Raw genomic sequence first — 27,551 nt, 5'->3', positions numbered from 1 at the left:
CTGCACGCAGGCCAGTGGGGATGGCCACAGCTTTCTTTTGGGAGTTGATCTACACACATCCACGTGTTTGCACGTGTCCTTTGCTGCTTAACAAATACTGAGGATTCCCTGCTGCTTCAAACACTGGAACGGCAAGAATTAAACGTGCTCATTCCATGGCGCCCCGATAGTTTGTTACAGAGTACGGAAATCTTGGCAGTTTCCCTGCAGAGTCAGGCCATGGTGGCAGTCCTGGCTGGGAGGTGCAGCTGGCTGCAGCCCCCGCCCCGGCACTCACCCGAGACCCTGGCGTGGAGGTTCTGCTTGAGGCTGAGCTGTGCCGGGTCCGCGCTCTCCTGCAGCGCTGCCAGCGCAGCCCGCCGCAGCGCGCTGTCGAAAACCGGGAGCACCTCGCTGGGGAAGGCGTTGAAATACTCCCCGATCTCCATGTTGGTCTCAAAGAGCGTCAAGGCGTCGACGACGACGGGGTAGTGCGCCTGGTCGTCCGCTTCCCTCAGGATGGCCAGGATTTCGTCCCTGTGGTGCTCCAGCACGTAGGACTCGAACACCTGCCCGATGAGGCTCACCTGGTCCGCGCTCAGCTTCATGGTGTCCCTGCGGGGACAAGGCGCGGGGAGGCGGTCACACAGCGGCGCTTCCCAGTACGGCCACGCGCCGGGCGGGAAACTTTGTCTTTCTCTGGGAAAAGCCCATCACAGAGCCAGGCGGGGCGGGGCGCGGCTCAGGAGCTCGGGCAGGGAAACCTAGCCAGGGCGGCACCTCCGCCCCGCCGCTGCCAGCACCGGGACCGCGTCAGGCAGCAGGGCCGGGCTGGGCCGAGTCCCCGGCCCCTCAGTGACGGCTCCCGCCAAGCCGGCCCGGCCCGCCCGGGCCGCCCTCCCGCCGGGGTGGGCGGGGAGTGGGCGGGGCGCTCCTCCCCGGTAGTGGGAGAAGCGAACGCGGGCGGCTCTCCCTTCCCTCGCTGTGCAGGCGATGAAGGCAGGCGGCTGCTGCAGCGCCTTGCCCGGCCCCCCACTCCCGCTCCGGCCGCCTCCAGCACGGCAAGTTTTGAAGGCGGCCAGGCGAGCGCGTCCCATTCCGCCTCAGCGCCGGGCAGCGTGGGATGAGCTGCGCTCCCTGCGCTCCGCCCGCCCGGCGAGCCGAGCCCCGGCCCCGCTCCCTCTCGGTACCTGCGGCGAGGCCGCCCGGCTCCCGCCGCTTCCCGCCGCGCCGAGGCAGCGGCCGCAGCTCCCTCACCCGGCGGGAGGAGCAGCTCCGTCCCCGCCCCTCCGCGCCGCTCCACGCCCGGGCCCGGCGGGCCCTCAGCGGGGCGGGGCGGGGCGGGAATGCCGAGGCGCTCCCGCGGGAGAGCCGGCCCTCCCGGGAGTAGCCCAGGGGCCGCAAGCCCGGCACGGGGGACGCTCCAGCTGCTCGGGCTCTCCGTGCAGTGGCGCCGCTCTCTGCTCCGGCACAGCATGGAGGATTGGCAGGCGGAGGAAAGGGGCTGTGGGCAGGGGGAGCCCCGAGGCAGCTGAAGCTGCTTCCCACAAGTTCTCTCTCTACCCTCACGGGTTACACCTCGAAGTCTAAATTTGGATTCTATAGAGAGAGCTGCACGACAAACCAGCCACTTCACCCTTCTTAATGAGGGTATTACAGAGTCTGAGGAGTTTGGGGATTTTATTCTTGATGTAGCCAAAACCCAGTGTTTGCTGCAGGCTCTAAAGCTTTCGCTTTTGTCTAGAATTTACAGTATGGTATTTTGAATAGTTTCTTATCTGTATTTTTTCCCTGTGTATAACAACCCAGTGACATGCTCTACAATTATTTGAAAAAAGGAGAAAATAAACAGAAAAAAGTGTGCGTAGGGGGCGGGGGGGACAGGGAGAGAGTAACAGAGAAAAGCTAGAAATATATTGCCTTTCTGAGGGTCCCAGCAATTGTCTTCTGTTTTATTTGTGTATTTTCTTGGTACCTCTGGAAAGGTATTTGAATCTTTTTCATACATCCATTCAAGTCTTGCAATATGACAAAGCACTGCTTAATGTCTTCCTAACTTCAAAGTGTTCACGATCTTAAAACTTTTCTCCATTGAGCTTCTCCCTCCCAGGACCTCCCATTGTTAGCCTGTATTAATGATGAATTCTTGACAGACAATCAAAACAAAAATCACTGTCCATGTAAGATCTTAACCAAAACGTGTACTACAATAACACCAGTAGTTCTATAATCAAAACGTATCAAAAGAAATGTACACAGTTCGTATTTTAATACAGATTTTTACAGTTGGTGGAAGGGTCAATCAACACTTTTCAAACAAAAATAATATCCTTTAGATGCCTTATTATCAAGTTATGATGTATGGCTTTAATACACAAAATAACTACTGCCTTAATAAAACTAAGATAAGTCATTTTAATGCATAGCATGCTGGGTTTTTTTCATCCCAGTTCTATTTAAATGGGATTTTAATGAATAAGAAAGCTGCAGTGGTTACTTCACCTCTTGACTATATTATCTTACTATCTGTGGGTTCTCTGAAGAATGTCTGGCCAGCAAAGAAGGGAATGGTCTTGGAATGTTTGGGGGAAAGGTTGTGTGGAACTTCACAGGTGCTTTAAATTACAAATCTGATTTCTCTGAATTGCTACTCCTCATGCTATCAGAAGAAAATTTCTGCATAGGAATGCAGTAGATGGAAATTCAGTTACCTCTCCTGCATAGTTTGCCAACACAAACTTCAGGGTACTTGTAGATGTTGCCTAAATCCTCACCCGAAGGAAACAGTGCTTCTAGCAAAAGATTGCTTCATGGGGATTATAAAGAGGAAGTGTTTTAACCCTTAGATACGTCTCTAGAAGAAAAATACATTTTGTTTTATAAAATTTTAACCAATTTAACAGATACGGCTGCAAAGGCACTGCTGAGATCTGCACTTAAAATATAAATTGATCACTATGCAAATTCAAAACAAGCCTTTTCTCTGGCATATGCTTTTAGTGTCAACTTTAATCAGTTTATAGTGCTGGTTTTGCAAGGTACAAAACCAGGCTACTATTTTCTAATGATGGGACACAGTTGTAGCTACATATTTGTTAGCAGAGTTACCTGGCTTCTGGTATGGCAGAGCTGTCATCTCTGAAAATTCCTGGAGGTGCCTATGTGTGCTTCCTCAGTCTGTGTTTGTAGCCTAAACATCCAGTGCAGCAGAATGAAAAACAGAGCAGCTGCCTGCAACTGGGGCACCTGATTTTTCAACTACAGAGCAAATAGCAGATGTTGATATGTAAAAGCTGTGATCAGGTAGTGGTTCCTACAAGAAAAAACTCAAATTATTTATCAACTTACTGTTATCTAATAGTAACCAGTAACTGTTACGTGCTTAGCTGAGTAATGAAGAAATGTTTACTCAACAAGAAATTATCAAAAAATGTATTAGGTCCTTTTGAAAATCCATGAGATAGACTTTTGAAATCATGGTGCAAAATGGGACAGGAAAAAGTAATTGTTTCAAACGAGTGGATGGAGACAGTGCTGGCAGATACCAGCCTGAAAAGCTCTCTTGTCCTGGGCTTGGAACACTTGCCTGGTCTGGCTCTGCTTTCCACTTGGAATAACGGCTCTTTTACATAAACCAGTATTACTATTTTTGCTTTCAGGTCTCTCCTGATTGTCATGTGTGGTAGTGAAGACAAAGACTGAAAGCTGCTCTATTTTTCAGTTTTACAGAATACAGAATGTGCCCTCAGTCTGGGTTTGTTCCAGGATAGTACAAGAACTCCCATTAATACTGTGGTCAGGGTGGTGGTACAGTATGCAATTTGCACACTGCCAGCAAGGCTGCACAAGAGCTGAGAAGGGCTCACAGATCCCACAGGTTAGGGAAAGGTTTAGACCAGGCAGCATGGATGGCCATGTGGCTGTAAAACTTGGGCTCCAGACTATACCCTAAATTGTGTCTCTTTGCAGCTGAGGCTGCCTATGAACTCATGAATCCATGCACCTTTAGCATTTTCCAGAATACTAGATACTGCAAAGATCAGGAACACAACGGCATAGTCATCATGCAAGTTCCTTAATCCCAAAAGCCAGATACTGTCTTCTTTTGCAAATACAATTTGCAGAGTTCCTAATGCTATTTGGTAGAAAATAGATTTTTTTTCCTAGTTTCCTCTGAATTTTTGTGCATTTTATTTTTGGTTGGTTTTGGGACTTTTTTTGGCTGTTTTTTGGTTTGAGGAGACTGATAAGGCAGTGGGTACAACTGCTGACTGTGGCAGGCATGGTAACTGAGTGCTTCTTAACATTCAGATGCCTACTAGTAAAAAACCAATGGGTACACCTTTCACTGAATAGGTAAATGTAGGGATCATTATCTTCCTATTCCTGATCAGTTATTCATTCCATATGTGAAAAATGCACAAATCAAGTTGAGGACGGGAGAAGGCAGCTGATCCCTTGCAAAGCACGCAAGAAAAAATACGCAACACTCACTTCAGAACATTGTAACAAAATGATCTAGTGAATTTTATTTTGGGTAACAGCCAAGAAATCTGACATTTTGCCCAATATGGCTTTCTTCTAAAATTAAAAAGTTGCATATTCCTACAGTTGAGTCCACCAGCTACAGAAAATCTGATGTATACATTTTTAATCCATGGCAGCATCACCAGAATACAGCTTTCAGTGGTGTTTTCAAGGTGAATTATACGATAGAAGTTTTTAAATGTGCATTTAGAAGATTTTTATATTGTTTATATGAAAACATACAAATTTTTCATTTATACATATAGTACATATAAAACTCATTGTAATTAGCAAGTATCTTAATCTGGGTATTTACCTTTGTGCATATAGCAAAAAAAGAATGCAGTTAGGGCTTTAGATGAAATATTAAAGTTCAAGACCTTTGTATATGCTAACTAGAACCTTATTCAAATAACTCAGACATATTTTTTCCTGCTTTTAAAAGATAAGAGATTCAGCTTAAAAATACATTCATAAAACAAAGACAATATTCTCCCTGAGACTACCAGTGTGAGTTAATTTGTGGTAATCTTTGAATGAAAAATATAAAAAAGACAGTAAGCTCTGGTTTTCTCTATGCTGCAACAAATTTCTTGAGCAACACTGACATCATAAAAGGTATAGACTGGGGAATCATGCTCACTAGCTGAAAAATAGTTTCATATATCAGTTCAAGAAGAAAAAAATTTAATACAGACAAGGGAAGGTAACTAAGTTTTAATGAAAGATCTGTATCTGCAGCATGTATTAAGGGGGGAAAAGCTGTGTAGTTGGTTTTTGTTTGTGGCTTAGTTTTCTTTTTAAGATAAGAATTTTATCCAAAGCAAGACTATATGCTCAAAATGTAGATTCTTGATTTACACAGAGATACCTAGAACAGTTTTCTAAATATTTCAAGCATTTGTTTTTTTAATATTCATAAAAGAAATATAGAACCTGTGGGAACAGTTTCTGCTTAATTTCAATGATAGAATTTTTGATTATAACTAGATGGTGAAGTCTCATAAGCAATAGGTGAGGAGTCAACCCCCCTCCCCAAAGAACAGCCCTGGTTTGTGGCTTTTTTCATCTTCTACCAGAATCCATCTGCTCTGAAAGCCAGCAGATACACTAGTTTTACACAGCATTCTTGATTTTAAATGTTAGCCAGAGAAGGTTTTTAAACTGCTACAAAGTAACAGAACAGGGATGCATTAAACATATCCCACCCAAATTGGACAGAGTTAGAGATATATATTTTTCCTTTTACAATTCAAGTTGTATTTATAGTAACCATGCAATTATGTTATTTGGGGGTAAAGCCTTACCTGAAATCAAAGAAAACACATTTATAGGAAAAAGGGGGAAAGCATTATGTTTGTTCTACCAAAATTTATTATGTAGTAATTACAAAGTTTAAAGATTCTTCAATTTAAAATAAAAATAATAGTTATAATTACACATATTGTATAGTACCATGTCAGGTGATTCCAACAAATAACATGAAATACAGTGCAGTTTCAAATCAGAAAGACAAATACTTTCTCATTCACAGTGTTTGACAAATTACAGGAAAGCTTGTTCACATGAGGGTTTATTTAAGGTCATGCTCTTATAAACAGTCCACATCACGCTGTGCCACAAAAACAAATCATCTCTCAGAACGTAAAGTATCGGGCAAACCACTCCTGGCGTTGTGGGTCTGGTGAAGCCACTGGTGAGGCATCAGTCTGAGGAGGGCTAAATTCACAGAAAAAAGAAAAAAACAAAACAATTATACTACAACTATGTGAAAAGTACAACTGTTAGGAGAAGAAAAATAAATCACAGAGAATATTCAGTAAGGAACACAGTCTGTTTTTCCATGGATTATCAGTGTGCCTTAGGATGTGATTTAATGTCTCCCTATAGAATCTGTGATCATCCACTCCATTGGAGAGCATCAGCAGCACAAATCAGTTCATAAGCCACGTTACAGGGTGGGCAAATAATATTTTAGAAAACACAGTTTTAAATTTCATAAATAGCTGTAGTTTTCAGGAAGAATAAAAAGAATTTTCTCTTGGAAAAGCATGACTGTAGAAGGTCCTCTTTTAGCATCCTTTTCCTGTGGTATAGTTAATTGTGAAAAATATGATGTGAACATCATATTTGTAGACATGTGCTCACAAAGACTGGCTCGCAACTGAACAGAAATACACACTTTTCTAATAATTACTAACCATCACAAATACCACTTGCAATTGTTCATGCACACACTGAAAATACACCAAGATACTAGAAAAAACAAACTGCTGTGTTGCAAACAGCATTTGGCTCCTCTTTGAACACTTAACATTCTCACAAAGTGAGCAGGAAAGAATAATTTAATTACACAAATTCCTTTATCAATTAAAATTGGTAATAAAATAATCTCTGCTATAGGATAATACAGACCACAAAACATTTTGGAGTGAAAACTCCAGCATCACAGTCCATGGGGTCATGCACATGCATGTTTATAGATACCTGAGCATATTCATGCACATAACATGCAGAGGAAAAAACATTGCAACAGTACTTTTGTTTAAGGTTTACTTGAAAAATATTGTTTTCCCTTATCTATTTTAGATTCTATGATTTGTTTACCATTATAATTAGCAGTTGCTAGGCATGTGAACTTTTGCATTAAACCAAAGGAAAGAGCAAACAACTAGCTGTGGAACCAGTAATTACATTTTCCTTTAAGCTGGCAACTTAAAGGTAGGAGATCAGCACCTACTAGATACCAAGTACAGCACTTCAGTGCATTTAATATGTGGACATATCAAGATAAAAGATGTCCTGCCTCTAAAATGCCATTTTTAAGTTATTCAATTCAGTAGATTATTTTGTGAAATAATTACTTGAGACTTTAATGCTGATTTTGATTACTGGAAGCTCAGCATTAAGCACCCAAGCCTGCACATTTCCTGTTGCTTTCTTAAGGTTACTCCTACGAAACAGTTTCATATAGGTGAGGAAAGAGGAAACATAAAACATTCACCTAGCACGGAAAATAATTTTCTTACATAAAAATCTTTATCACATAATACTAAATAAAAACCTCCGTGCTAGTATCAATTCCTAAATTAAAATCAGTAAATAACACAAACATCTAAAACAATTGTTCATATATGTAAACAATTGGAAGCACATGAATTCTGTTAAGGCATTTATAAAGGTTTTTAAAGTTCGAGGCTTAGGAAAAAGTGAGATAATACTTCACATTTCAACAAGGTCTACAATAAAAAGGAATACTATAAAGAGGTTAAAATTATAATGTAAAAATTAAAAATGCCATAAGAGTACTTGTACCTCTGAAAGGCTGATAAAGCAAGTGGGAATCAGCTCAATAAGAATGCAGAATTTTCCAAAGTTAAGCAAAAAAAAAAAAAGAAAAAAGAAAAAAAAGGATTGGTGAGGCAGTGCTCACCTCAAAAACGTCTTGGGCTCTTTGGGTGGCATTGGCTGTGGTAGTGGTTTGCTGCTGTTGAACTCAATATCGTGGATGGGTGAGTTAGGAATGGGGTCCAGGCGGTTTGGATGTCCATTGCCCACCACTCCGCCAGATTCCAGAGCACTTAGATTGGGGACACTCACAAACCTGTTTGTTGATTTATCGTTCTTCTTCTTTTGCTGCATTAAAAATAACAAACGTAAGGAAGGCTTCTTGCACCAGGACAGATGAGGACATTGGCTAATTTAGAAGTTTTATTGATGATTGGTTTGGAGGTTTTTTTGAAGGAGAAGAATTGGGACAGATTAGGCTCTTCTTACAGTTGTTGTTTTCTGTTTGCTTTGACCTGAACTCCACAAATTTTCACAGAAAAATCGAATTTCTAATCAAAATGATTAAGTTACTATGATTTAGTGTAATAATCAATGAGTATATCACGTGAGTGTATGATCTTTCAATATAACGTTTTGGTTATATTGAAACATTGGCTCTATTTAAACATGTATTGGTCTATTTAAACATTGGAGATTGACAATCTTGTGGAAAATTTCCTTTCAGTCTGTTAAATCTTTCATGTTTACTTAAATATTTTCTTCATATCTGTGAAACAGCTTTGCTATCAAATGCAATTACAGCAAATTTAAATGATAAAAAATTTGGTCCCTCCAACACATTTCACTCCATCACTGAGGCACATATTAGTAACTGGACCATGAAACCTAGAAAAGCACCTACACTTCTTTCACAGCAATTTATATACCCTCTCAGTCAGCAAAACATTATAGCAATACAGCTAAAGATAAAAATATTACTGTACAGGAGTCCAGTTTCTTGCACAAAGAAAAGGCCTGGCTTTGATGTTAATCCAGCTGCCACTTCTAGACACCAGATGGCACAATTGAACAAGTTTTGTTTTGTTTTTGTTGGTTTTTTTTTTTTTTTTTTTTTAGAATACCCTCTGTAGTTCTTTTGATAGCATTGCAAGGGATTAAAAATATTTAGGAAATCTATTTTTATATAGCTATTTTACAGAACAGATCATACAAGGGAGCCAGTGATCCTCTCTGTTTTTATAGATATTTTAATGCAGAAGGATGTTTCAAATAATTCTATCACTTTTCTTTCAAATGGCTGTCTGACAGGACATGGTCTGTTTTTCTGACTTCTATCACATTTTTCATGTCCACAATAAAATACTAAAATTGAAAGTGCCTTATTTCCAAAAACAGGAGTTTCGACATACCCAGAGCAATAAAAAAAAACCCCTTCCTCAAAAATACAATGACATTATTTGAATATATAATAAATAATTCCTATTACTTATATGCAACCCTAACAAAGTAGCTAGGAGAAAAACCCCTTCAGGGCTTATTAACTATATATATTTGAACTAAATATAGTGAAAGACAAGTGTAATCTCACGTTGTTTCTATATAATCTTTTCCAGCAGAATTCCACCTGAAACAGGAGAGCTGCTCTATTCGAAGGTGGGCATGAGTTCAGCTGGAGACAGAGGGTCCTATTGTTTGTTTGTACTTTCTTCTCTTAGGCTCTCTGCTAGCTTTGATTCCAGTGCCTGACCTCTCCAGGGTTATGCATATGCCTCTCCAGGCATATGCAAATGATACTAATTGCAGACACATACTCTTGGGTGTGTTTGTCAATACACAGCTAAAATACCCCAGCAATTTAACAGAAAGCTGTAATAGAAAAAAGTGGGGTCTAAACTTCACAGTGAATGATCATCAGCTACAAAGGATTAAACTAAGATTGCTCCATACATGTCTGCTGTAGTAGTGAAGAAACAAGAAATAAGAAGAAATAGTTTGATGAAAGTAACCAACTGTATGTAAAATACACTTGCAAGACAATACATGCTGTTACTAAAACAGTGTGGTAAACAAACTGTAGTTAAATCTATGTGCTCCACAGGTGGCTCATTTCTGGAAAATTTATGTTATCCACATAAGTGCTTAGAAAAATACTATGATTTATATAATAGTAGCTATAAAAAAATCTTTGCTTCTGAAGCAGTCAAATCTGGAGACAAAACTGTATGTATTGTTCCCATGAAATTCATGCAAAGTATTAAGAAACTTTAGATATAAGAATGTAATACTACACTAAACAGATCAATTGCAGAAATTAGAGAAGCTCTAACACATACTGCAATTATTTTGCATTAATATGCAAAGCCTGTAGTAACTCATAACTTCTGGGGTTTTTTTACAAAAAAAGAAATGAGAATGAGATTTTCAGTTTCTTTGTAATTCATTCTCTGATATCACAGTATGTGTTTTGACAAAACAAAGTAACATAGTCCACAACTCATGAAATGAAAGATCAGAATGTTCTGGCATACAAGACACTTTTAAAGTCTAAACATTTTAAGTGATAGACGCACATTATAAAATATGTGAATTATCACTATGGAAATATGATGCTGAAGTACTTTTCCCAAACACTTCAGATTTCACACAAAACATAACATTATATACTAAATGGTTACATTTTACATCTTTGTAAATGGGTGATTCAGACAGACTTCCAACATTTTCAAACAACCATTAAAATTATATCTGGAAGTCCTGCTATTGTCTCTAATGGGCCCAAACTAATTTCTTTTATGCAGTTAGCATAAAAAATAGGCATCCAGAAAAGCTTAGGAGATCTGCTGGGCTCATGAAAATCATAGGAAAATATTGCCATTTTGCAGCAGAGTTTGTGCAGAAGATCGAAATACACTGATCTAATGTGAAACTGCAGTAAGGCTGGCTAAAAAAGCACAGCCTGATTTCAAATAATGGAACTAGACCTCCTTTTAAATAACCTGAGCCTGAACCTTGACCACGGAAGCTCTTGAGCATCTGAGCTGCTCAGGCTGTGCCCCTTAGGTTTTTAGCCTCTGCTTCAGAACCTTCCCAACTTCTTCTGTCTCTACAAATCTCTTCCCCCTCCATGCAAGTGAAATAACCTGTGGGTTATCACAAGGAGGAAGGAAATGTCAGAGAACTCACCCCTGAAGTGGTGAAAAGGAATAGTATTTATGTACTCTACAACAGTCTATTCACATTCCTCAAGAAGGAATGCTGCTGGCTTTTGAAGTCACAGGAAGGCTACTATGCCAGTGTGTACAGTAGCCTTCCCTGGCTGCTACTCAGCAGGATGGAGAGAACTGGCTAATGTCGCTACTGACGTTCTTTCATTTGTATAGGTGGTGACAATAACTGAGAAGGCTCGAGACTGACTTCAGTCTCTTGCAGCCTCCACTGTCCACACTGGTTTGCCACCACTTCTCTAATATTAGTCTTGTCTTTCCCCCTTCAGACTCATATAACACCCTTCACACATGCTTCCCCCTTCCCCTTTTACCCTAATTCCCCTTTTACTGTCTCCTCTCCCTCTCTTTCTAACGCTCTTCCACCCTCAGTGCTTCCCAAAAAGTGCAAAGTGGCCTTGCACTTTCCATAATACCCAAGAAAAATTACAAAACTAAAACCAGTTAGGGATGTCACTGCTCTCTGTTGCATGATACAGTTCTACCCTTTATTGCCTTTCTGTCACTTTTCCATTTTAAATTTGCAGTTTTGTGATAAAGAACTGTGTTTTATGTCACACACGTCAAGCAAAGCAGGGCAACAGCATCAGTGGATCTCTCAACAACACAGAAGAAACAAACCTACACAAAAATAAGTAGACAAATGGAAAACTATGTTCCTTGTTTTGAACATGTCTGTTAAGAGTGATTTATGTATAGATGCAGGCACACATATATCTCTTCTTTTTACTATATCTTTAGATTTCTTTTTCTTTACTTTAGCAATGAAGTCCATGGAACATACCTTCACCAATGGATTAATAACACCAACATTAGGGCTTGCATTAAACATTTTGTTGTAGTTAGTCTCCCTGTTTACTAGTTCCAGCTGATAGAACTTTTTGTCCTCCTAAAAAGAATAACAGATAGAAACTCCTTTTTATGCATTTTCAATCAGTTAGTGGCCAAATCTGCCTGTAAAATGTTCTCAAATAAATTTATGCTTACATTTAAAAATAAACTGGTAATTCTAAAAATTGCATTTCATTTTTATATATTGTTATATGGAATAATTAAATAATTTCTATTTATGCAGGTCCATGGTCCTGAGAGTGAGCACAGCCTAATGGATTATGCCTAATGCAAAAGACTCAGTATAGTTAAATTCTGATCTTCAATCAATTTTGATTTCCTCATTCCTTCTTGCTTCTTAATTGGGATCTAATTAGTCTAACGCAAGTCAGAGTGTTGTGCTCTGAATTTGGGAAGCTCAGTGGGTCAGGATGTTGGTCTTAGGAACTCCACAGAAGAAACTATTTCTTATATGGCTTGTCCCAGGATTGGAGGCAGGAGACATCTGATAAAGAACATACCAAAATACTTCCTGTAATAATGTATTATGCTTGATTTTGGAAAACACTCTGTATCTAATTAGTTTTACTATTATGAGTCATTGAAACCAGAGGAATAACGTGTCAAAGAATATGATTAACATGCTAGCAGGATTGGTTCTTTAAATATATTTCAAACACTTTGAATCAGATTAACTTTTGTACTTGTCAAGACATTGCACCAAGACAGCATAGAAGTCTTACAATCAATTTCTTTATGAGTTGGTCCCGCTCTGCAATTAGGTCTTTCAGTTCTGAGATAAGCTGCAAGTCTTCTGGTCTTGATTCTCTGTTTTTGTATTTTTCTTCCATTTCTTCTAAACTTTATAGAAAAGAAGAATATCCCCTTTAGCCTGTTTCAGTGTTAAATGATGAGTGAATAGTCACATTTTTGATAAGTACAAAAGAGAGTTCAGGGAATAAAAACAGAGAATGATTTTCTTACCACCTTGAAGGAAATTAATTTCTATGTTCTCCTTCCACTTTAGATAGTTAAAAACCAAAACAAACAAATAAACCCCAATAACCTTAACTTTTGCTCCAGCAACCAATAATCGAGGGAACATTCTAAAAACTTAACATCCTTCTCGTGCATGCACTACTGCATTTTTTAAAAGGGCCACTTTTAAGTCAGGCTAAAAATAAGGCATTCAAAATCACAGCATCTTGCTCAGTTCACGTGGAACACACTGGAACAGAAGACACCCAAGAACACTGAAGACTAATAGGTAACTAACTCCTCTCCACAAAAGCTACTTAGTACCATCAGAGATGAAATAAAGGAACGAGCTGCAAAACAAAAGGAATAACACTTGGATATTAGGATATCTAATGTAACAACTGATAAACATTTAAAAAAAAAACTAAGAGGAAATCTGAAATGCTTGGTGGGAAAGCATTAAAGGAGAGAAGTGAAATAAGCCAACTGAGAGAGGAATTGTACAAATAACTACATAAATATCCCTTTTTCTTAAAGAACAAGTTTTGAAGATATGACAGTTTCAAATTATTGCGTCTCCTTTAAACTAATAACATGCTCATGATGCTAAACATAGTTTCAAAAGAAAGTACTAAAATATGTCTCTCACATATTCAGCCCCCATGTAGATTAGTGAACCAAGTATCAGTATCAGAACAGATTCAGGAAATTTAACAAACTTAGTGAAAAAAGAAAAGAAATCCCAATCAAATGCTGAGAAAAATCTATGAATTATATTGAATCTAAATCAGGTCAAGCTTGATTCCACAAGAATTAAATGAACTGTAGGCACCTGGAAGTAGACACAGTTTTTCACTTTAGATAAGTATTTTCCATTCAAAAGCAACTATGAGATTTTTACTTTGATTTGCAGCTGAAAAAGCAGTTAATATTATTTTGATAATTTAATAACCTTCAAATAACCTGTACATATTCTGAGGAGATTATGTAATGTATTTACATAAAACAATATGAATAAGAACAACATGATTGTTTTTACTTGCAGAGAAGGCATTTGACTCAGCAGAACAAAAATAGCCTCAGCTGGCTTAATTTTTGTGCATACTTTTTATGCTGGGTTAAGCTATTGTACATAGACCCCCAGAGTACAGTAGATAGTTACACACAGCTGTCATTTTATTTTCAGATACTTCAGAGAACTGGACATTTTTTTTCTGTTTCAGATAGATAATTTGTAATGTAAAGACTTTAGCTGTAGAGCCTAATTAAGGACACCCATTCTCAATTATTCCAAGACACACTCTCCATTTCACAAACATTCATGAGGCCACGCTTTAGGTGAGGCTGAACCTGTGAACAGTTACTTGAGAAGCAGCTGCATAAAACTTCTCTGGGTTGGTGGGGTGTATGTGTGCATTTCTGGGTTTGTTTTTTCTTTTTTTTCTTTTTTTTTTCTTTTTTTTTTTGTTTTGTTTTGTTTTGTTTGGTTGGTTTGGTTTTCAAAATTTATTTGCCTTTCTACATAGTTTCCTCTTTGGACAGCTTCTTGCTTCACTGTAAACAGAAAAATAATACTGAAAGCCAGGTCAGGACACCCTGGATGATGCTTGCTGATTTTAGGCCAGTGGCTGCTTCCTCAAAGCTCTAAATTGAGCAAGAGTGAGGAGTAGAAAGCCAGCTAAATTCAGAATATTCCCTGACACTGAGAAGCAAACAACTTAATGAGGGAAACACTTAAGGTAAACAGTTCCAAAACAGTTCAGGTGGCTGCTCATAGGCCTGTTTCTCATACAAGATAAATGCAGCAAAATGGAAGTAGTTTACACCTAATTTACTGAACGGCAAGGTACCACATTTATCAGGGCATAAGAGCATGCATGTTGACAGCTACAAGGAGGTGAAAACTAGAATTTTATAACCATTTTATTTGAAGGCAATTTCTGAGGGCTCATTATCCAGAAAAAGCTAGATGCATTTTGGCTTTACTGTCCATTTGGAACTGATACTTACTTAGAAAAGCTTTCTATCAAAAACTTAGAACCAATTTCTTATCTCTGCCATATATCTTTCGTGCTGCAAATACAAATCCCTTAGTGACAACTTTGTGGCAGGAAGCCTTCAACATGCTATGAAACCTGAGCCAGAAGCTGTGACCAAATGGGTGACACCACAGAGACAGCGAATGAAGGATGTGGAAGACAGGAAAACACTGGTTGGTGACACACTATTACATCACTTCTGCCACCATTAGGTGGTCTAATCCCTGGTGGCATTTTTATTCAGACTAAATCTTAAGCCTTTTGTTACTGTTATGTTCATACAACCAATTTCAGACACTACAATCAATTTCAGACACTACAATCAATTTCAGACACTAATTTTCCTTATGCTACCAAACCTGAAATGTTTGCATCACTCATGCTACAATCTCACTTCTTAGTAGTAAATACTGTACTGTTTAAAAACTTTCTGAAGAAATTCTTGTATTCTCAAAAGAGATGTTTTCTCCACTTTTCCAGGAACTGCACAGATTTAATCTTTCCTACCTGAAATTTTTTGGTCTCAAACCCTTAACAATTTACCTCACTACATTCCCCTAAAGATTATAGAATAGTGTTGCCTAAAGAATGCAAGATTTGCCCCCATTCTTTATTGAGGTATCTGTACATCTGCATCTCTGCAGTATCTTCAGGAACTTACGGACACCAGAATAAACTATTCACTCAAATGCAGCTACATACAATTTTTTTTAACGCAACAAAACTTACGAAATTTGTAAGGCTGAATTAATTTCCTTGAGCAGCTCTTGGGTCTTATTAAAATCTGCCAGCATGCTTTGTTTCTCTCTGATGTGATCTGCTGTCAAGACATCCAGCTCTTTCTCATGTTTCTTGCTTAAATCTTGCTCATGCATCCTGTTTAATTTAGTTTTTGTTAAAAAAAGAGTTATTCTAAAATCAGACTTTTTTGTTCATCATGATTTTCTGCCATGCTTCTAATGGCTTTTACATAATATCAGACAACACAGAAGGAATTACTGATTCATCAAAGCCTACTACTTACTGTTCTCCAATCTTCTAGCTTATTTCATGGAAAATGCATCTCCTTTAATGCTTTTTGAAATAAACAAACATAATGAATTTGAAAAAATCCCACCAAAAACAACACTTGAGTGAACTGCTACTAAGATATGCCAAAATGTGTCGCTGAAATACCACTTAACTGCACAGCATAGTCACTAACTTTACCAGTAAAGAGCATAGCTTTACTAAAGAAGACTAAATGATAAGTAACATGATTTGATTAAGAGGATAATTTTAAATCTGCAAATGGTAATTTTTTTAAAGTAAAACAGTAAGTAAAACAATACAGATTTGAATTTAGAGTGGAAAACTTCGTACCTGATCTGTTGATTAGATTCACTGTGTATTCTTAGAATTTCTTTCCCTTTAAACTCTAATTCCTTTGTCAATGCACTTATATTTTCATGAAGATGCAGAATCTCTTTGTCCAGTTCAGCTATATGATGGTCTCGGTGTCTCAGTTCATCTTGTAGATCTGATATTCGGCATAAAAATTCTTTTTCCTACGATATAAATAGCAGCAGCAAAAAAAAATTTAAATATACTTGTTTCTCAGAGGTGATGCCTACAATACTTGCTTTTGGAGGACAACAGCTGAGCAGAATTTTCCATCCAACAGACAATTTTTTTCAGTTTTTGAAGTTGACTCAAATCATAATCAAAGGAAAGGGCTTTTTATTGTGTAAAAGTACAAAGAAGGAAGAAATCAAAGTTATGTAATAAATGATTTCTACTTGCAAGAAAACTTAAAACCCATGATTATCACCACCTGTTAAAACTGGTGCAGCTCATCACATTTTCTTTTTGCCCACACATACAAGAGAAAAAAAAACAGGTATTCCTAAGATCCAGGGAATGGACATTTCACTTTCTTTGTCTTGTCTGCATACGATCCAGAGAAACATATTTTTCCCTTAGAGCCCCGTTCAATGGGAGAAAATTGCTCAGGATGTTATGCCCTGCACAAACGAAAACTGATTCAGAACTCTCCTATCTTGCAAATATATACAAAGATCATAAATATCTTACAGCAGAATATGTGGCTGTAGATATGTGTTAAACAGTTTATGTTATATTTATATTGTGTCCAACCAATCAAGAATTTTTTTTTATTTTTTGCATAAGAAATTCCAGTGAAGTTAGTACCTGGGAAACTCAGCTGAAGCCTGTTCCAATGGCTTTGATAATAAGCCTCCTTGTTTTAGAAATGTCTGTAATGAAAACCTTTTCAGAGTTTTCTATTTCCATCAATTCCACTTCTTACAGTTTCACAATAATTAATGACCATATAGTTTGCACAGAGAAAATCAGCAGATATTCCAAAGTAGTTTTGTGTATAATTGTGTTTTGTGCCTTCATGCCTCCAGGAAATACAAATATTTCCTTGTGCACAGATTTCACTGGGCATCTTTAAGAGCAGACAATTAAAAATAACTATGAATCTCCCTATATAAAGACAATGTTAAAGTTTTAAGAAAAAGTAGAGGAAAAATTTACATCCACACATATAAATATTTCAAAAAGTAGCAAATATAATCATTCTGATCAGACCACTCTCCATCTCATTCAACCCTGATCTTGTGAACTGATGAGTGTTCTAACACAGGAAACCTCAGTAACTGCTTTGCCCTCAGTATAATCAAAGCTCACTTAGCAGATCATTATACTGAGGCAAAAAGTACACCCTGTTTGGCTAGATCCAACACCAGTTCTTGTAATTTAAACTTTTCTTTCTGGCATCTCATTTAGGTGTCAGATTCTGGGCTTAAACAACACATGACTGAAACTATATCCTCCTAAATCGTGCATGACAGCACTATGTTTTTGCCTCTGGTGCCCACACTGTTAAACCAGCAAGGAATAGCTAAAAAAGGGCTCATCTTCAACTGTCTCTGTTTTTGTGTATGGGCTATGTCCAACAAATCCTGTTTCCTCTGTTAATATATTTCTAAACCAGCTCCTCTTCCTTGGTGCTGGAGTATTAGTAAATCAATCTTGAAAAGCCTACTATATAGGCAAATAAAGAGGTAATTTTCCAGTCCTCTAATTTACAGGAGTATGGCTTTCAATAGAGCTTAAACTTTGAATTTTTAGCTTCTAGGAGAAAAACTGATTGTGTATAAAATGAAAAATGAAAGACAAAAGGTGAATTAATCAGTTTGCTACAGAAAGCAAAGGTAGTTCATACTGGTTTTGGGGATTTGGTTTTCGTAGGGGTTTTTTTGTGTACTTTTTTCTTCAGTTTGAAGCAATCATTTGATTATAAGCAACCACTTCTTTTGCCATATCTCTTAGGCTTCAAAGAGACACAGCTTTTTCCTTCCTGCTAGCAGCTGAGTACAATTTTGCAAGAATATCACTTGCCTCCCATGGCACTGCTCCCAGATGGCTGCACAGCTCTGAGAGGAAACTACATGGATATGGGAGCCTTTTCTAGGCTTTGAACAAGGTTTGTAGAAAGCAGAAAAAGCTAAGCAAGGAAGTTTATAAAACTGGTAAGAACACATTAGTTGCTGGTGCTGGATGATTTTGAAGGATTACATGTTTGTTGTTTGTTCACACCAGTTCTTGCCTCCAGCAAAGGGAAAAATGAATATCGATCATGCCATATATTACAGGCAGTTGCCAGCCATGCCTCCTACCTGTCGCCTGCTGAGTTCTATGCTTCTTTCAAGCTCCATTTTGGCAGCTACCAGTTCTTGTTGATGGTTGTGCCTCAGCTGGTCAATTGCTGCTGCATGTTGGTGGTTGAGCTCTGAGCGCAAGGAAGCTGGTTACCACGAACAAAGAGAAAAGTTTATTTTGGATGTGTTTATGTTAACAGTAACAGTCCAGCTTCATCTAGTATTGCTGCTGACCTAAAGTACACTTTACATCAGCTAAGTAACTGTCCTGTATTTTATTCCTATTGCTTTTTGAAAATATCAGTTCTCCATCAGGAATTTTGGTCACTTACTCCTTCCAAAAGAGCCTTAACAGTGAGATATTTTGAAAGTGAAGAGTCTAGGCTTACCTGTTAAAGCTTATAGTGATTTTAAGAGGAACACTTAGGTCAACACTGAAAGACTCAGAGAGATACTAAAGTGTTATAATACAATAAGGCACACACACAATAACACGCATATACATATATATATATATATATATATATATACATGAGTAGAAATAATGGTTTTGGACCCATTTGCAAATTTGAAAATAGTATACCTAACATAGCTTTTCCTTCATCCTCCAGCTCAAATCGAAGAGTTTGAAGTTCCTGTTCCATCTCCAATTTAAAACCTTCCATGGCTTGTTTATGTGTTTCTTTCAGTGCATGAAGTTCTTCTGAGTGCTTCTGTTGTAAACGTTCTTCTAATTCCTATGAAATCAAAATTGAAATAATTTGTTCTACACCAACTTGGAGAATTTATAAAACATTACACAATAAACAACTGGAAACAAAAAGTAGGCACTGACATACTCTAAGAAGAAAACACACCAGTATTACTCATATTTTCTTATCCTCCCAACATACTTTTTCTTTTCAGTGGTTGATAGTTACCAAGATTACCTGTGCACAAAACCATTAGGCTCATAGCTGGAAAAGAGAAAAAAATCAATCCCTGGATATATCTACAAAAGCAAGCAATGTAATAAGGTGCAGATTCATAGATGGGTTTAGTGTGCACACATCTGGGGACTCTGGTTTCCTAAGGACACCCATGTTTACTCCCTATGGAATTGTATGAAGCATAATGTTCCTGCTACCCATCTTCTGTGCACACCGTGGGAAAACTGGCTGCAAAGGCACACTGGAACTGAACTTAAAAAACCTTAAGATACTCCCTCATTACATACCATGCACTACCAAAATTCCAATTTTAAAGCTGGTTTTGTCAAGATTTTAAAAAAGTGTCTTGAGTGGGTATGAAAATTATCTCACAACTCACACCATTTTTAACATAAGGAAAATATAAAATACATTTAAAAATCTATTGACAGAAAAAACACGCAAAATTAACTACCATGGAAAATTCCTAGTCAAAATCGAAACAAGAATATAATATTAGGGATAACAATGTCAATCTACCATAAAGAAATGCATGTATTGACAATAATTTTACATATATATACACACACAACTATATATGTGCATATAAAGCAAGACACGAAACAATGCCAGTATTAGAAAATATTTTCAATATGTCGTGTTCAGATTTAACTGGATAGCAGTATTACTGTAATACATCAGCTGAAAAGGAAATTTAGTAGTTGCGCAGATTCTTTCTTTACTAAATTCCAACTGTGCACGCAAAATGCTAAAATGGCAACATTCTCTACAGAATCTGGAATAACCGTATGAACATGCCTTTTGTTCTTGCTCTTTTGTTTCTTCCATGTTTTGAAAGGCAAGGATATGGGCTTCCTGAAGTGACTTATGCCTTTGCTGATGCTCTTCTTCTAGCTCCTGGATCTCCTGAGTCAGCCTCTGTCGCTCCTGACTGAACTGAGCTTGTAGCTGTTGCAAAGAGCTCTGTGACTGGGAAAGCTGCATCTCCAGATTCTGCTTCAGTAAGGAGATCTAACCCACAATAGAACAGCAAATATTCATTAGTCATTAATACTAACATCAGCTGTAAAGAAGACATTCAGAAGAAGAAAACATTTGAAATTTTAGAGCCAGAGCATTAGCTAAAAGACAGACAAGCAATGTCATCCATCTACTGAATCTGTTGTTAATATTATATGATATATAATCAAAGATACAAAAATCACATTTTAGTGGTTTTGTAAGAATTATCACATTCGTTAGTTCATACTGCAGCACTGCCTGTAACACAATTTTAATGGCCAAATTATCAAATATTATTTAGATTTTATATGAAAGACCAATAAAAATGACACTATCAAAGTCTGAAATCAAACACTAGATTGTTAAACTATTCTTCAGGGGAACACCCATTCTGCAAGGATAATCTTGCACTTGGAATAGGGGAGGACAGCCTGTGACATCTACATTGGATTTTATATTTTTTTGTATGCTATGGTCCTACCTTACTAGTGGTCTTCTCATTTAGAAAGAAATGGTACCACTCAACATCACAAATGAAAAGTAACACTTGATGGATTTCCCATCACACAATTTTTTGTTAGTTCAGTAAGACTATGAGAGTGATTTTTATGCTTGTTTCCAAGGTCTAAACAATCTGAGTCACAAATAACTAATTTTCTTAGAAATACCTGATTTTACAAACTATGCATTTCATCCAAAAGTATAATAGTACACTATATTTCTTTTTAGTCCTGTTTTATTTTTATAATAATATTATACTTTGTACTCCACATCAGATAGCATCTTTTCAGACTGAAAGTATTAAACCTGTATTCCCTTTATAGCCAAACATGAGAGATACCCTCCAGTTCTGGATACATTTTGCTACAATGACTCCAAGGAAGGAAAATAAAATTGCCAAGTGACAAAGCATGTGAATCAGTAAGGATACTTTCCAAGCCTCAGAGCATTGCTTAATATGGAATTATAAATGAAAGTATGATAGTGTCATTTGATTCAGCATATCTTAAAATTAATTATGTCAAGTTCATAACGACATTGCACATCAAGTTATGGAGTTAGAGAACATCAAATCCACCAGTTAGCAAAAACTTAATAGCAGCATAACAAGTACTTCTAGCATGAACACTGCTGCCAAACACGTGGGTTGTTTTTTTTCAGAAGGACATAGCTTAAGCAGAGTTGAAATAAAAAGCTACAGAAACAAAAATTAGCAGTAAAACAACAGAAACGAAAATAGATCTAATTAAAATGAAATAAGCATAGCTCGTTGTATTTCAAATTCACCAGGTCTTTGTGTCTGGGAATATACACTCTACCTTTAACATACACTATATAAATAGTATTGTACTTCAGATACCTTTGAAAGAGATTAGCTACAATTAAAGGAGTGTAGAAAAGGCTTACACTACATTCTGCAAAACCTTCTACTAAATACATTAAATGTAAATTTCACATTAAAATTGCACAGTGTCAGACCAAAGTTTTGTCTGATCTCTGGTTCTGCCTCCAGAAAGTGCCAACCAGATTTACCCTAGAAAAAAAAGGCCAGGCATAAGTCCAGAGAACTTGACTCTGCAGTCTACCTGGAGCTAGCAATCTTTCATAAACCAGAAGAGGTCTTTTGGAGCAGATTTATAGAAGAAATAATAACAACCATTATCTGAGCCCATAAAAACTTTTAGTATCCACAATATCCTGTGTCAAATGCAATGCAGACATGTCAATTTGACATGATAGTCTTCAATGCTTGTAATGGAAGAGAGTCAAAAGAAGTTCCCTTTTCATTTGCTGTATTCTACTCATGCTTCTATAGCTCTCCATCATTTCCCTCCTCACACCCTTTGCCATACTGAATTGGTTTGGCATAGCAAGCTGCTCCTTGTATGAAAGTTATTTCATATCCATGATCACATTTCTTCCACTTTTACCCCTTTTCTACTATTTAAGATTAGGGAGCTAAAACAGCACAAGTTATCTGAAATGAGAGTAAACTCTGTTTTTATGTAGTGATTTATATGGTTTTACATGTTATGTTCTCTGTTTCTCTCCTATATTCCTAAAGTTTTATTTGCTTTTGAGACTCCCACTGAGCACTGTGGTGATGTTTTCATAGAATTATGTATCACAGTCCCCAAACCTACTTTCTAGTTGTAACAGATCAAGATAAGGTTCATTATTTTACAGAAGGAGTTACAATTCTTTCCTTGCGTATAATTTTGCATTTATCTACATTGGATTTCATTAGCCATTTTATTGTCAAGTCCCTTGGCTTTTGACAGCTATTCTATTCTGAATAAGCTTTTATAAGCTGCAAAGCTTCCTACTTCACTCACGTCTCAACAATCTGTAAAAGAAAATATTTTGAGCATTAGTGTAACTCTACTGATAAGCTACCTTCACTGTGGTAACAATTTATTTAAATTTTTTTTTTTCTCTTCATCCCTAGAAACTCACTCCACTGAAGTGGTGAGTTTGCACCATGCACTTGCCAGCATGGCCAGCTCTGAATTTTCATATATGTATCATTTTCTTGTACTGCAATGTGCTATTGTCTTCCATATCCAGGAAAAAAATAAGCTATTTTACCCAAACTTCCCTTTGGTCTACTCACATCCCCATCTACTCTGATTCTTCCTGTGTTCACTACTGGGCCCTTTTCTCCTTCCCACTTTTCTGTAACCTCGTATCTACCTGGTCCTTCTCTTCATCTGTAAGCCCACTCTTACTTGTCCCTTAGACCATGTTTCTGTCACTCAGGTTTCTCACCACTGTCCTCTTGGCCAGCAGGAGGTACAATTCTAGGGGAAGTCCTGCCCAATCCTGCAGAACCTCAGGCAATTTACTGATCACACTCTAGCAAGCCTTTCATGATAATAGTCAAATGGAGTCAACCACGGTAACTTAGGCAATTTTTTATTAAAATAACATGAAAAAATGTATTTTTGGCTTGAAGTTTAATCTACCTCTCACTTAAGTTCCTGCTCCAAATTCTGACAATTATCAGTATATAATTTATAAATATGTTGAGCATGGGCCAAGGACAACAACGATTTTGTTTTCATTTCTGTCTTGGAAATGCAGAAAACATTTTAACTGAGATGACCAAGAGAAGTCTGACATCTGGGCAGGAAGCCATCTTCGAAGAGATCAGGAATAAGCAAGAGCAGTTCATCTTTCCACCAGATTAAAGTGACTGCAAAACAACAGCCTGAAATGAGTCAATGTCTGGATATGTCTATTTGCATCAATAGACTACAGAGAAAATAAAGGACAATGAGGATTAAATGATTCTAGCAAGCAAGTCAGATTAGTCTACTCTTCTAATAATTTGTTTTGATGTTGGAAAGTACAAAAAAAAGTTAAAAAATCAGTCTTTTTAGAGGAGCATGTGATTTTAAATATTATTTTGATTATCCAGTGCACAGACTGATATCTTTAAGAGCATGTTTTGAGAATATTAGTGCATCTTTTTGTATGTCTTTGGACTACCTTTTCTGTGCATCTCTGTATTGAGAATTCAAAAGAAAACAGCTCTAAACACTATTCTCTGAACTTCCAGTAGTTTTATCCCAAGTTTTAAGCACATCAAAAACATCAGTGAGAATAAAAAAAAAAAATGAAAGAACAGTTTGGCTACAATTATGAGTTACACTGCAAAACTGCAAATTATAATAGAGCATCAATCCCATGCTTTGTAGAAAGCTCTGCAATACACATCTTCACTGCCCACAAGCTTGCTTGCATTAACAATGACATAAAAATGCTGCTCATGTTATGACCACGTACACAGTGTCTGATGCCAGTGATACAAACACAGTCACACAGATGAGGGGATGCACTACACAAGCTTTTGATAGCAGCACATGTTCTCGTCTCAAATAGTACCATGTCTCCCATTTCACGGGCTTAAGCTGTAAAGCAGCACTGCAGGATATGCAGGTTGATTGGTGCAAGCATGCCCTGTTCACAAGCTGTAAGTGCAAATCACTTACATTGCTGATAGATTTATGCAAAGCTTCACCGAGACAGTGCCGCTATGAGGGAAAGATCACAGGAATAAAGGGAAACATTCAGAAATCAACTAAGTAAAAGAAAAAGGGATAAGGAAGGAAGGGTAAACATAGAACATTAATTATAATTTGATCAGAGAAAAATAAGTTGAAAGCCATCTGGAAAAAATATGAATATGTTGCTTTGACTTAGTCTGTAAGCTAGTGAACACAGAACAGAATGACATGGTTTACCATGTTATGTTTCTGACATACAGGATAGCATTATCTCTTAACATAATGTTACTATATAGACATATATTTCACAGCTGAACACTTTTGAAATTATCTGCTTGTTTTCTCTTCTCCTTTATGGCAAAATAATTTTGGGAAGAAATCATTAAGTATGTGAACAGATGCTATATAAGGACACAATCAACAATCAGCTGTGTATCTTAGATATCACAAGCATATTAAATACATCATATTATAAATCATCTGCTAAAGGGCCGAAAATGAGTTTAGTCTTTAATGAAGACGTTTCTATTAAAATACTTCTTTTCTCTTTCTTAAAATTCAGAACCAAATGGGTACATAGAAGACTATTCCTGAAAGTCTCCAGCAACAAAATAACTTAATGTACCACTTATACTAGTGGTGATTACTAATGAAAAGCAAAAAATCCCAACATATTGCCAAGTAAATGCTCTATTAAATATTATTGATCACAGAAATAATATACATAATTCACATGTATATAAACATCCCTGTGTGCTTACAGATATGAATCATGTAGATAAGCACACACACATGCCCAGAACAGAGTCATCAGAAATCAAGTGAGAGCAATTTCAAATCCAGCATGACCACTTTCCCCTTTTGTCACAAGCTGGTCAAGAAGTTGGCTTTCTCCAGGAAAGAGCAGGTATTTTGACACCAGCCTGAAAGCCTATAGGTGGGAAATATTAGATAACACTTTGCCAAAATACAAAAAACAAATCGTTATTCGGTCTCAAGAATCATAAAAAAGGTATAACATACATTATTGTGAAATATCCAGAATGAGCTTATTAAAATTTTAAGAGTTATAAGCATTAATTTTCTATGCTGGAGTGGAACACTAGAAGGCATCATACTCCAGCAGACAGAGCAAAAGACCAGCATCTAACAGCTCTGATTCCAACACAGGATTTTGACAACCAGTTCTTCTGTGCTTCCCATCTGTTTGGTTTGTTTAGGGGGGAAGCTGTTACAAGCAGGAATGATCTCCTGCTAAATCAATGTTCACTTTTTAGAACACTTGGGATTTTATATTGATTGACGTATCTATGCAGCACTGTGGTACAATGAAGAAACACTTAGATTTTACACCTGAAGCAGAAAAGTTTTCACTGCACTTCACTGAAGAGAAGTTCCAAATAAAAATAGAAATATATGCTAGTCAATTGGAATGGGAGCTCATTACAGCAAAACGTGCAGCAATTTAAGCAGATTCAGCTCCATATTCAAAAGTATGCAGAACACATTCAGAATGCAGAACTCCAAAATAACAATGGTTTAAGTATTTTTAAGAAATTTCATAAAAATTCCAGACATCCTTATGAGTACTTCCATAGCAAAGTCCATCCATGTTCTGGAGAAAAAAAAAAAAGAACCAAAAAGAATGCAGGCATAATTATTAATGTCTGTATATCTATGATTGGGGAAAGTGATAATTAAAAAACAAGGGAGAAGGTGGGTTTAACTATCACTATTTCTACAGGTTGGCATTCAAGATTTCATTTGTGATATTACTCTGGTATAAGAAACCTTTGCACAATTCTCTCTGAAACCTATAGGGTGTGCAAGTGAATTAATTTACTTCTTGAAAGTACAGAAACTTCTGAAAACACTGATTTCACTTGATTTTGCTGTCTCATTTTTCAGTAGTATTATCTTCTCCACTCTCAGCCTATGCAAAGTTAACCCTCAGATGCAACCAAGAGAGCTTCATTATGATCCAGAGGAAGAGCAGAGATGCAGCACAGAATGGAATCTGCATCTTTATATGCAGCATCTTTCGAATCCACTGATCATTGTAGGCTACTCAGCAGGAGCGAAACACTTTGCAAGCAATACATGGAACAAGATTGGAATTCCCAGCTCTCTTTCAACACCTCTCCTAGAAGAGCTGAGTTTTCAGTTTAATTGGGCAAATGTGTGTTGCAGTAAAGAACAGATTTAGTGCTTTGAAATGACTCAAGGTTTATGCTTGCTTATTGTAATGAACAGTTGTTTGTGTTCCCATCACAGCTGTAACAAGGGCCATTCTTGGTGATGAAATGGTGTCATTTTCCTCATGAAGGACATTTACTGCACCAGTGACATCTTCACATTTTCATGCAGTTACCTTGTTTCCTGCAGGACATTAATTTATTGAATGCATGGAAGGTCTCCTGTTTTATGGTTTATCTGAATTAAAGATTACTTTCAAACAGATTAGAGAGACTTGACACTTAATTTCAGCATCAGTCTTCACTTTTCACCCAAAGATCAGTTATGTAACACTTTCCCCTCACTGTCACTTCAATGTCACATTGTGTCACAATCTGACTTAGCTATATGGTTTACTGAACTTTCAAAACACTGCCGGAAAACAGGAATTCTTGTGTAAAACCTGAAACCTTAACTGGGAGAGCTCCTACTTTATCTATTTCATCAAAGCAGATCTAGATTGCTGCATACTCTTTGCTTCATTTTAAGAATGACCTCCCAGAGTTGCTGAAGAACAAATCCTATGTGCACCCATCAGACTTTAGTGAAGGAAATGAGTTTCTGAAGTGCCCGGCACAAAAGCCAGAGGGGACCTTTGGCATAAGCCCATTTTATCCAGCTAATAATGGCAACAGTAACAACCCTAAAACTCTCCCTTGAGCTAGGTCTTTGAAGAGAAGGACGGATTTATCAGCAGAAGTGCAGTCTCTGGCTGTGCAGTGCTTACACAGCAGATGACTCCGCAGAGATTTGGAAAGCAGCTGTTTGCTACTACAACGTTTTGCACTTGGCTCGAGGCTTGTGACGTGCTAGGAACTGGAGAGCTGCATCAAACTTT

General features: G+C 37.6%; 2 protein-coding genes across 8 annotated transcripts in view; both read right to left on the bottom strand.

The window, feature by feature from the left end:
* Window positions 1-587, bottom strand: part of MCM9 (minichromosome maintenance 9 homologous recombination repair factor) — a 47,218-nt gene extending 46,631 nt beyond the window's left edge. Inside the window, exon 1 of the mRNA XM_014876711.2 lies at window positions 278-587. Coding sequence (XP_014732197.2) covers window positions 278-587 — 310 coding nt within the window. The remainder of the gene's footprint in view (window positions 1-277) is intronic.
* A 3,886-nt stretch (window positions 588-4,473) lies between these two features.
* Window positions 4,474-27,551, bottom strand: part of FAM184A (family with sequence similarity 184 member A) — a 72,958-nt gene continuing 49,880 nt past the window's right edge. The window contains exons 10-19 of one of the 7 annotated variants that reach the window (XM_088161876.1): window positions 24,464-24,505; window positions 20,265-20,477; window positions 19,121-19,274; window positions 18,556-18,683; window positions 16,232-16,416; window positions 15,599-15,745; window positions 12,596-12,713; window positions 11,806-11,910; window positions 7,940-8,142; window positions 4,474-6,225 (exon numbers count right to left, since the gene is read on the bottom strand). In XM_088161876.1, the coding sequence (XP_088018002.1) occupies window positions 6,144-6,225; window positions 7,940-8,142; window positions 11,806-11,910; window positions 12,596-12,713; window positions 15,599-15,745; window positions 16,232-16,416; window positions 18,556-18,683; window positions 19,121-19,274; window positions 20,265-20,477; window positions 24,464-24,505 (1,377 nt within the window). In that variant the 3' untranslated portion in view covers window positions 4,474-6,143. The remainder of the gene's footprint in view (window positions 6,226-7,939; window positions 8,143-11,805; window positions 11,911-12,595; window positions 12,714-15,598; window positions 15,746-16,231; window positions 16,417-18,555; window positions 18,684-19,120; window positions 19,275-20,264; window positions 20,478-24,463; window positions 24,506-27,551) is intronic. The other 6 variants (XM_088161877.1, XM_088161878.1, XM_088161879.1 and 3 more) reach the window with 6 other exon arrangements.

Source organism: Sturnus vulgaris, chromosome 3 (genome assembly GCF_052056855.1).
Source record: "Sturnus vulgaris isolate bStuVul1 chromosome 3, bStuVul1.hap1, whole genome shotgun sequence".
In the NCBI taxonomy this organism is placed as follows: Eukaryota; Metazoa; Chordata; class Aves; order Passeriformes; family Sturnidae; genus Sturnus; species Sturnus vulgaris.
The sequence above is the reverse complement of the archived record's forward strand: the minus strand, read 5'-3'. Positions and strand labels throughout refer to the sequence as shown.